At 46.8% G+C, this 11,833-nt stretch overlaps 1 protein-coding gene across 1 annotated transcript in view; it reads right to left on the bottom strand.

Moving 5' to 3' along the window:
* LOC140422388 (uncharacterized) overlaps positions 1–2,055 on the bottom strand; it is a 57,159-nt gene extending 55,104 nt beyond the window's left edge. The window contains exon 1 of the mRNA XM_072507410.1: positions 1,097–2,055. Within this exon, the coding sequence (XP_072363511.1) occupies positions 1,097–1,935 (839 nt within the window). The 5' untranslated portion in view covers positions 1,936–2,055. The remainder of the gene's footprint in view (positions 1–1,096) is intronic.
* Between the last annotated feature and the right edge of the window lie 9,778 nt (positions 2,056–11,833).

Raw genomic sequence — 11,833 nt, forward strand, 5'->3', positions numbered from 1 at the left:
AGGAACAGCTGGCAACAAGCTGAGCAAGTGCAACATTTCTATTGAAGGTTAGGTTGACATTAGAGTTCATATAAGCCTTCCATTGGCTGAAAGAAGGAATCATAAAAGACAAAGCGCAGACCAGTGCAATGATCAGAACAGATTTTGCATACCAACACAAACTAAAGAATTTGAAGATGCAACAAGACTGATAATGTTGCATATTGAAGATTGACAACCCAATCATCGAACCAAATGTATTGAAGACCTATCCAAACTAATCAGCATATTGCAGGGGCAGGAATAGATTGACTTAGACTGAGAACAAATTCCTTAAAGGTAATAGTTTTAGGGTATTCTATTCTAGAATCATCCAATATCTTTTGCCTAAGAAGTGATCTATTATCTTTGTTTCATATTTTCCATCTTTATTTCTAACCTATGTGGCTGTTTGCTTTGAGCAAAGAAACCATTACATTGTATTTTGAATTCAAGTCGTTCTGTAAGTTACTAAGGATAATCTGATTCTCAAAACAGTCTTTTGCAGGCAAGGGCTGAACTGAGAACCCTGTAAATTCTGGAATAAGAATTTCTGTTATAATCAATCAATAGATACCAAATAAAATTACATGGCACCCGAAACGGTCGGCGTTACTTAATATATGCAACAACAGGAAAGTGTAGATCTTACACCCTCCCCCCTTTCTCACCAGCTTCAAACCCATCACATTTCTCCCTCTCTTTAGTTCTGAAGTAGAGTTTCATTGGACGTGAAACGTTAACTCTGTTTCTCTCCACAGATGCTGCCAGACCTGCTGTGTTTTTCCAGTTCTTCATGTATTTATTTTAGATCCACCTATAATGGGGGGAAAATGCTATTTACTATCCATGATAAAATACATGTCCTGCATCAGCTTTTGTGGATCATTTCAGAGGAAATGTGCTCTCCCAGGCTCAAAGAGCATCAGCCCACTGGAAGCAAAGTCGTGAGACCGGCCAGTCCAGCAGAAAGAAAGCCTCCGACGCTCCCACTTCACCAAGTGTCAGAATGAACATGGCTCAGTCCTGGATGTGATTAACAGCAGCAAAAACAGCAGAATCCAACCTTTGTAATGACTTGTGAATGCGTTGATGTGTCTGCAGATGCGGTAACTGAGTGAATCCCTTTCCACACTCAGAGCAGGTGAATGGGCTCTCCCCGGTGTGAACACACTGGTGTCTCAGCACGTGTGCAGACCGAGTGAATCCTTTCCCACATTCAGAACAGGAGAACAGCCTCTCCCCAGTGTGAACTCGCCTGTGTTCCTGCAGGCTGCATGAATGAGTGAAAGCCTTCTCACACTCAGAACAGGTGAAAGGCCTCTCCCCAGTGTGTACTCGCTGGTGTGTCAGTAGAGTCGGTAAAGCACCAAATCCCTTACCACACACGGAGCAGGTGAACGGCCTATCCCCAGTGTGAACTCGCTTGTGTCGCAGCAGTTTAGATGAATCACTGAATCCCTTCCCACATTCAGAGCAAGTGAATGGCCTTTCCACAGTGTGAATTTGCTCATGTTTATACAGGTCTGATGAATTACTGAATCCCTTCCCACACTCAGGACAGGTGAATGGTCTCTCCCCAGTGTGAATTTGCTCATGTTTATACAGGTCTGATGAATTACTGAATCCCTTCCCACACTCAGGGCAGGTGAATGGTCTCTCCCCAGTGTGAATTCGCTGATGTCTCAATAGGTTGGATGACTGAGTAAATCCCTGCCCACACTCAAGGCAAGTGAACGGCCTCTCCCCAGTGTGAATTCGCTGGTGGGATTGCAAGGTGGATAAATGACTCAAACCGCTTCCACACTCAGGGCAGATGAACGGTCTCTCCCCAGTGTGACGGCGGCGATGAGCCTCCAGTTGTGACGGGTATTTGAATCTCTTGCCACAGACCCCACATTTCCATGGTTGCTCCATGCAATATGTGACTCTCTCCAAGTCTGATGATCAGTTGAAACCTTGTCTTCACAGCGAACACGTGTATGGATTTTCCCCTCTCTGAATGGTGTGATGTTTCTTTGGGCTGTGTGGCTGGTTGAAGCTCATTCAATATCTGCACTGGGACACTCTCACTCAGGTGTGTGTGTCTCGGTGCTTTTCAGGTTGCAAAGTTGCTGAAAATCCTTTGAAGCCAACAGAGGAGACAAACTTTTCTTCTCCTAGATTCAAAGTCTGATAATATTCAGCCCCAAAGAATCGAGTGACTCTGTCAGATCGCGTCGTGACGTCTGAGAGATCTGACTGGAATTCGTCCTCTTCTAATATTCTGTAAAAACTGTTTACAAAAGACATCACTGTCAGTGCAGGATAGAAATTCAGAACAGACAATTCTAGTTGCTATGGAACATTCTTTCATCTCTTGTTTCCCAAAAGCTGTAAATCTCCATCGCGCACATTCTCCCTCCATTCTCGTTCTGCTTTTCCCAGTAAACACTCAATAATACCGCACTAAAATGTGTGTAATATATAGGACTTGATTACAGGAGGGGAGACTGATGGGGCTGTGAAGGAGATAGTTATTTCAACAGTGAGATGCGAGAGATCTGCAACTCGCTGCCTATGAGGGTGGAGGAAGCACAGACAATCATCATTTCAAAATAAAAGTGTGAGGAAATAAACTTGCAGAGTAACGGGGATATTGAGGGGGATAGGACTGATTTGCTTTCTCTACAGTCGGCATGGATTGGGCTGCTGAATGAAATCCAAGTGTCGTAATGTGTCAAGCTGAGGGAGCAAATGTCTTCAAGAGATGATATGGAGATGCCGGCGTTGGACTAGGGTGAGCACAGTAAGAAGTCTTACAACACCAGGTTAAAGTCCAACAAGTTTGTTTCGATGTCACTAGCTTTCGGAGCGCTGCTCCTTTCTCAGGTGAATGAAGAGGTATGTTCCAGAAACATATATATAGACAGATTCAAAGATGCCAGACAATGCTTAGAATACGAGCATTAGCAGGTGATTAAATCTTTACGGATACAGAGATGGGGTAACCCCAGGTTAAAGAGGTGTGAATTGTGTCAAGCCAGGACAGTTGGGAGGATTTTGCAGGCCAGATGGTGGGGGATGAATGTAATGCGACATGAATCCCAGGTCCCGGTTGAGGCCGCACTCATGTGTGCGGAACTTGGCTATAAGTTTCTGCTCGGCGATTCTGCATTGTCACGCGTCCTGAAGGCCGCCTTGGAGAACGCTAACCCGGAGATCAGAGGCTGAATGCCCTTGACTGCTGAAGTGTTCCCTGACTGGAAGGGAACATTCCTGCCTGGTGATTGTCGCGCGATGTCCATTCATTCGTTGTTGCAGCGTCTGCACGGTCTCGCCAATGTACCACGCTTCGGGACATCCTTTCCGCAGCGTATGAGGTAGACAACGTTGGCCGAGTCGCACGAGTATGTACCGCATACCTGGGTGGGTGGTGTTCTCATGTGTAATGGTTGTATCCATGTCGATGATCTGGCACATCTTGCAGAGTTTGCCATGGCAGGTTTGTGTGGTGTCATGGTCACTGTTCTGAAGGCTGGGTAGTTTGCTGCAAATAATGGTTTGTTTGAGGTTGTGCAGTTGTTTGAAGGCAAGTAGTGGGGGTGTGGGGATGACCTTGGCAAGATGTTCATCTTCATCGATGATGTGTTGAAGGCTGTGAACAAGATGTTGTAGTTTCTCCGCACCGGGTAAGTACTGGACGACGAAGGGTATTCTGTCGGTTGTGTCCCATGTTTGTCTTCAGAGGAGGTTGGTGCGGTTTTTTGTTGTGGCGCGTTGGAACTGTCGATCGATGAGTCGAGCACCATATCCCGTTCGTACGAGGGCATCTTTCAACGACTGTAGATGTCTGTTACGCTCCTCCTCGTCTGAGCAGATCCTGTGTATGCGGAGAGCTTGTCCATAGGGGATGGCTTCTTTAATGTGTTTAGGATGGAAGCTGGAGAAGTGGAGCATCGTGAAGTTATCCGTGGGTTTGCGGTAAAGCGAAGTGCTGAGGTGACCGTCCTTGATGGAGACGAGTGTGTCCAAGAATGCAACTGATTTTGGAGAGTAGTCCATGGTGAGTCTGATGGTTGGATGGAACTTATTAATGTCAGGCGGCCTTCAGGCCGCGTGACAACGCAGAATCGCCGAGCAGAAACTTATAGCCAAGTTCTGCACACAGGAGTGCGGCCTCAACCGGGACCTAGGATTCATGTTGCATTACATTCATCCCCCACCATCTGGCCTGCGAAATTCTCCCAACTGTCCTGGCTTGACACAATTCACACCTCTTTAACCTGGGGTTACCCCATCTCTGGATCTGTAAAGATTTAATCACCTGCTAATGCTCGTATTCCAAGCATTGTCTGGCATCTTTGAATCTGTCTATATATCTTTCTGGAACATACCTCTTCATTCACCTGAGGAAGGAGCAGCGCTCCGAAAGCTAGTGACATCGAAACAAACCTGTTGGACTTTAACCTGGTGTTGTGAGACTTCATACTGTTCTTACTTTAAGAGAGAGAGAGAGACCTGGGCCAACCTTTCCAGAGTCTGCACCCTCCCTGGATTCACTTCCTTTCCCTTCAGTTGCTGCGAGTCGCCAATTGAAGGTCAGAATGAGATAAGAAATGGAAAGAGGGAGAAAAGTAAGTGTTTTACTCACAGATATTGGAGACAGGAGGCCATTTCAGTCTGTGTGAAGCTCAATCTTCATTCTCACAAAATCCGCCCTCTGATTAGCTGGAGGGTCAGAGTCCTTCCGGTCCTCCAAATTTTTCTATTGGTCGATATCGTAGCAGGAAGTTCAGGGGGGTGGGCCCACTCTGCACATGCGCAGCTTCCCCTCCCTCTTGAACATGCGTAGTCCTGGGCCGGCGCGGTGGATAGAGCGGTTTCACCAGCGCTGGGGATTGTGGGAGATGCGGCCGCAATTACTTACCCAAAGTCGAGTTTCCAAACTCCTGGGTGTAAAGTAGGGGTGGGAGGGCAGTGACCCCACAGTGATACAAAGTACACGTAGATAGTCACTGGATTTGATTGCGAGCCCCCCTTAGCAAAACTCCAGGTGTAAAGATTTAGACACATGGGTGACATATTGGGGAGGACAATAAGTGAGCGTGAAACTGAACCCGAGAGTCAGCACCTTCAGGGGAGGAGAATTGGGGATAAAGAACAAAAGAACAAAGAACAAAGAAATATACAGCACAGGAACAGGCCCTTCGGCCCTCCAAGCCCGTGCCGACCATGCTGCCCGACTAAACTACAATCTTCTACACTTCCTGGGTCCGTACCCCTCTATTCCCATCCTATTCATGTATTTGTCAAGATGCCCCTTAAATGTCACTACCGTCCCTGCTTCCACCACCTCCTCCGGTAGCGAGTTCCAGGCACCCACTACCCTCTGCGTAAAATACTTGCCTCGTACATCTACTCTAAACCTTGCCCCTCTCACCTTAAACCTATGCCCCCTAGTAATTGACACCGCTATCCCGGGGAAAAACCTCTGACTATCCACTCTGTCTATGCCCCTCATAATTTTGTAGACCTCTATCAGGTCGCCCCTCAACCTCCTTCGTTCCAGTGAGAACAAACCGAGTTTATTCAACCGCTCCTCAGAGCTAATGCCCTCCATACCAGGCAACATTCTGGTAAATCTCTTCTGCACCCTCTCTAAAGCCACCACATCCTTCTGGTAGTGTGGCGACCAGAATTGAACACTATACCCCAAGTGTGGCCTAACTAAGGTTCTATACAGCTGCAACATGACTTGCCAATTCTTATACTCAATGCCCCTGCCAACGAAGGCAAGCATGCCGTATGCCTTCTTGACTACCTTCTCCACCTGTGTTGCCCCTTTCAGTGACCTGTGGACCTGTACTCCTAGATCTCTTTGACTTTCAATACTCTTGAGGGTTCTACCATTCACTGTATATTCCCTACCTGCATTAGACCTTCCAAAATGCATTACCTCACATTTGTCCGGATTAAACTCCATCTGCCATCTCTCCGCCCAAGTCTCCAAATAATCTAAATCCTGCTGTATCCTCTGACAGTCCTCATCGCTATTCGCAATTCCACCAACCTTTGTATCGTCTGCAAACTTACTAATCAGACCAGTTACATTTTCCTCCAAATCATTTATATATACTACAAACAGCAAAAGTCCCAGCACTGATCCCTGTGGAACACCACTGGTCACAGCCCTCCAATTAGAAAAGCATCCTTCCATTGCTACTCTCTGCCTTCTATGACCTAGCCAGTTCTGTATCCACCTTGCCAGCTCATCCCTGATACCGTGTGACTTCACCTTTTGTACTAGTCTACCATGAGGGACCTTGTCAAAGGCCTTACTGAAGTCCATATAGACAACAGCCACTGCCCTACCTGCATCAATCATCTTAGTGACCTCCTCGAAAAACTCTATCAAGTTAATGAGACACCACCTGCCCTTCACAAAACCGTGCTGCCTCTCACTAATACGTCCATTTGCTTCCAAATGGGAGTAGATCCTGTCTCGAAGAATTCTCTCCAGTAATTTCCCTACCACTGAAGTAAGGCTCACCGGCCTGTAGTTCCCTGGATTATCCTTGCTACCCTTCTTTTTTTTTTTTAAATATATTTTATTCAAGATTTATTGGCCAAACATAACAGTACGTAGTGTTTCTTTTAAACAACAATAAAGCAATATAAATAAAAGTGGCCAGTTTTAAACAAATAAATGAATAATATATGAACAGAAACAAAAACCAAACTAAAGGCAACTGCCTGGTCAAAAATAAATACTCTCCAAAGATACAATCCAACAGTCCAATATACATTACCTATAACAAGTGCCTATACATATACAATAACATCCCTGAGAATCCGTCCGATTCCTCCCCCCCCCCCCCTCCCCATCCGCCCTCCCCCCCTCCCCCCTGGGTTGCTGCTGTTGTCTTCTTCTTTTCCATTCCCTCTATCTTTCTGTGAGATAGTCGACGAACGGTTGCCACCGCCTGGTGAACCCTTGACCCGAACCCCTTAGTACGAACTTAATCCGTTCTAACTTTATAAACCCTGCCATGTCGTTTATCCAGGTCTCCTCACCCCGGGGTTTGGCTTCCTTCCACATTAACAATATCCTGCGCCGGGCTACTAGGGACGCAAATGCCAAAACATCAGCCTCTCTCGCCTCCTGCACTCCCAGCTCTTCTGCAACCCCAAATATAGCCAACCCCCAGCTTGGTTCGACCTGGACCCCCACCACCTTCGAAAGCACCTTTGCCACCCCCACCCAAAACCCCTGTAGTGCCGGGCATGACCAGAACATGTGGGTGTGATTCGCTGGGCTTCTCCAGCATCTCGCACACCTATCCTCTACCCAAAAAAATTTACTGAGCCGTGCTCCAGTCATATGCGCCCTGTGTAACACCTTAAATTGTATCAGGCTTAGCCTGGCACACGAGGACGATGAGTTTACCCTACGTAGGGCATCAGCCCACAGCCCCTCCTCAATCTCCTCCCCCAGCTCTTCTTCCCATTTCCCTTTCAGCTCATCTACCATGATCTCCCCCTCGTCCCTCATTTCCCTATATATGTCCGACACCTTACCATCCCCCACCCATGTCTCTGAGATCACTCTATCCTGCACCTCCTGCGTCGGGAGCTGCGGGAATTCCCTCACCTGTTGCCTCGCAAAAGCCCTCAGTTGCATATACCGAAATGCATTCCCTTGGAGCAACCCATATTTTCCCGTCAGCGCTCCCAGACTCGCAAACGTCCCATCTACGAACAGATCTCTCAAATGTGCTACCCCTGCTCTTTGCCATGCTCCAAATCCCCCATCCATTCTCCCCGGAACAAACCTATGGTTATTTCTTATCGGGGACCGCACCGAGGCTCCCGTCTTTCCCCTATGCCATCTCCACTGCCCCCAAATTTTCAATGTAGCCACCACCACTGGGCTTGTAGTGTATTTCTTCGGTGAGAACGGCAATGGTGCCATCACCATAGCTTGTAGGCTAGTCCCACTGCAGGACGCCCTCTCCAATCTCTTCCACGCCGCTCCCTCCTCTTCTCCCATCCACTTACACACCATTGAAATATTGGCGGCCCAGTAGTACTTGCTACCCTTCTTAAACAGAGGAACAACATTGGCTATTCTCCAGTCCTCTGGGACATCACCTGAAGACAGTGAGGATCCAAAGATTTCTGTTAAGGCCTCAGCAAATTCCTCTCCAGCATCCTTCAGCATTCTGGGGTAGATCTCATCAGGCCCTGGGGACTTATCTACCTTAATATTTTTTAAGACACCCAACACCTCGTCTTTTTGGATCTCAATGTGACCCAGGCTATCTACATACCCTTCTCCAGACTCAACATCTACCAATTTCTTCTCTTTGGTGAATACTGATGCAAAGTATTCATTTAGTACCTCGCCCATTTCCTCTGGCTCCACACATAGATTCCCTTGCCTATCCTTCAGTGGGCCAACCCTTTTCCTGGCTACCCTCTTGCTTTTTAAGTACGTGTAAAAAGCCTTGGGATTTTCCTTAACCCTATTTGCCAATGACTTTTCGTGACCTCTTCTAGCCCTCCTGACTCCTTGCTTAAGTTCCTTCCTACTTTCCTTATATTCCACACAGGCTTCGTCTGTTCCCAGCCTTTTAGCCCTGACAAATGCCTCCTTTTTCTTTTTGACGAGGCCTCTCTCGTTATCCAAGGTTCCCGAAAATTGCCGTATTTATCTTTCTTCCTGACAGGAACATGCCGATCCTGAATTCCTTTCAATTGACACTTGAAAGCCTCCTACATGTCAGATGTTGATTTGCCCTCAAACATCCGCCACCAATCTATGTTCTTCAGTTCCCGCCTAATATTGTTATAATTAGCCTTCCCCCAATTTAGCACATTCATCCTAGGACCACTCTTATCCTTGTCCACCAGCACTGTAAAACTTACTGAATTGTGGTCACTGTTCCCGAAATGCTCCCCTACTGAAACATCTACCACCTGGCCGGGCTCATTCCCCAATACCAGGTCCAGTACCGCCCCTTCCCTAGTTGGACTGTCCACATATTGTTTTAAGAAGCCCTCCTGGATGCTCCTTACAAACTCCGCCCCGTCTAAGCCCCTGGCACTAAGTGAGTCCCAGTCAATATTGGGGAAGTTGAAGTCTCCCCTCACCACAACCCTGTTGTTTTTACTCTTTTCCAAAATTTGTCTACCTATCTGCTCCTCTATCTCCCGTTGGCTGTTGGGAGGCCTGTAGTAAACCCCCAACATTGTGACTGCACCCTTCTTATTCCTGATCTCTACCCATATAGCCTCACTGCCCTCTGAGGTGTCCTCTCGCAGTACAGCTGTGATATTCTCCTGAACCAGTAGCGCAACTCCACCACCCCTTTTACATCCCCCTCTATCCCGCCTGAAACATCTAAATCCTGGAACGTTTAGCTGCCAATCCTGCCCTTCCCTCAACCAGGTCTCTGTAATGGCAACAACATCATAGTTCCAAGTACTAATCCAAGTTCTAAGTTCATCTGCCCTACCCGTAATACTTCTTGCATTAAAACATATGCACTTCAGGCCACCAGACCCGCTGTGTTCAGCAACTTCTCCCTGTCTGCTCTGCCTCAGAGCCCCACTGTCCCTATTCCCTAGTTCTCCCTCAATGCTCTCACCTTCTGACCTATTGCTCCCGTGCCCACCCCCCTGCCATACTGGTTTAAACCCTCCCGTGTGACACTAGCAAACCTCGCGGCCTGGATATTTATGCCTCTCCGGTTTAGATGCAACCCGTCCTTCTTATATAGGTCACACCTGCCCCGGAAGAGCTCCCAGTGGTCCAGATAACGGAAACCCTTCCTCCTACACCAGCTGTTTAGCCACGTGTTTAGCTGCTCTATCTTCCTATTTCTAGCCTCACTGGTACGTGGCACAGGGAGTAATCCCGAGATTACAACCCTAGAGGTCCTGTCTTTTAACTTTCTGCCTAGCTCCCTGAACTCCTGCTGCAGGATCTCATGCTCCTTCCTGCCTATGTCGTTAGTACCAATATGTACAACGACCTCTGACTGTTTGCCCTCCCCCTTCAGGATGCCCTCTACCCGTTCGGAGACATCCTGGACCCTGGCACCAGGGAGGCAACATACCATCCTGGAGTCTCTTTCACGTCCACAGAAGCGCCTATCTGTGCCCCTGACTATAGAGTCCCCTATTACTATTGCTCTTCTGTGCTTTGACCCTCCCTTCTGAACATCAGAGCCAGCCGTGGTGCCACTGCTCTGGCTGCTGCTGTTTTCCCCTGATAGGCTATCCCCCTCCCGACAGTATCCAAAGGGGTATACCTGTTCGAGAGGGGGACAACCACAGGGGATTCCTGCACTGACTGCCTGCCCTTTCTGGTGGTCACCCATTTCTCTGCCTGCACCTTGGGTGTGACCACATTTATATAACTGCGATCTATGACGCTTTCCGGCACCTGCATTCTCCTAAGTGCATCCAATTGCTGCTCCAACCGAACCATGCGGTCTGTGAGGAGCTCCAGTTGGGTGCACTTTCTGCAGATGAAGCCATCTGGGATGCTGGAAGCCTCCCGGACCTGCCACATCTCACAGTCAGAGCACTGCACCCCTCTAACTGACATTGCGTCAATTAATTAAAATTAAAAGTTAAAAAAAAAAAGATTTATATATATTTTTCTTTAAAGTTACTGTTAACTATCTGTTTCCTAGCACTAGATTTCTAATATAAATGCGAAAGCTAAATATAGTACTCTCCGATCTCTGGCTTAGATACCCCTCTAAATTATAATTAAGTAATTATATTTAATTAGTTACCAATGCTTAATTTTTTTAATTTAGTGTAGATTCCCAACCAGCCACTCAGGTCACAGCTTTTCTGTGATGTCACTTCAGTTTCCCCCCGACACACACAATTTGAAAAAGGTACAAAAGTAAAAATGAGTAAAAATCACTTACTTACCTTCTTACCTTCTGAGTGTCTTAGATGTTCTCAGGTTCTCTCCCTGACAGAGACTGCTCCTCCTCCTCCGAACGGCTCCCGAAACTAGGCCGCGATCTTTTAAAATCTCCATTCTGACTCGCAGCTCCCGCTCTTTTTAAATCTCCCGTGCTTTTTAAATCTTTTTAAATAAGCAGTGGGAGAAATCCTGGTGGGAGGATAGGAGACAGAATTGTCTGTTCTTAATTTCTGTCCTGTACTAACAGTGATGACGTTTGTAAACTCATTTATCAGATGGGTGGATTTGAAGACAGAAATTGCAAGGCAAGCACCTCGTTGTAATCTGACAGATTCACTTAATTCATCAGGATCTGAATATCATTAACCATTGAATCCAGAAGGAGAAGTTATGATCTGTCAGCTTTAAAATAATTTAAATATTACTTTCACTGGAAAGGCACAAAGACTCATCCAAGTGAGAGTTCCACTGCACTGACTGTGTAAAGCCTGAAATATCATCACAACATTCACATTGAGGAGAAACCTTCCTAGTGTTCTGTATGTGGATGAAACTTCAACTGAGCATTGAACCCGAAGAGACACAAGGACACACACCATCGGAGGAACAATCATCAAGGTCCCCGATAATTTTAATGTCGATTAAGAGAATCAGATTCGCAAAAATAGCCTTAAAAATGGGTTCAGAGTCTTTTTGGAACGATTTCTTAGAGCCGTACATTCTAGAGCCCACCAGGGGGCAGACTATCCTCGACCTGGTAATATGCAACAAGATTATTCAATAACTTCATAGTGATGGACCCTCTAAGCCACAGTGATCATAATATAATAGAATTCCACTTTCAGTTTAAAGGTGAGAAGTGCTGGTCTAAGGGCGGCACAG

This window comes from Scyliorhinus torazame, chromosome 5 (genome assembly GCF_047496885.1).
Source record: "Scyliorhinus torazame isolate Kashiwa2021f chromosome 5, sScyTor2.1, whole genome shotgun sequence".
Lineage (NCBI taxonomy): Eukaryota > Metazoa > Chordata > Chondrichthyes > Carcharhiniformes > Scyliorhinidae > Scyliorhinus > Scyliorhinus torazame.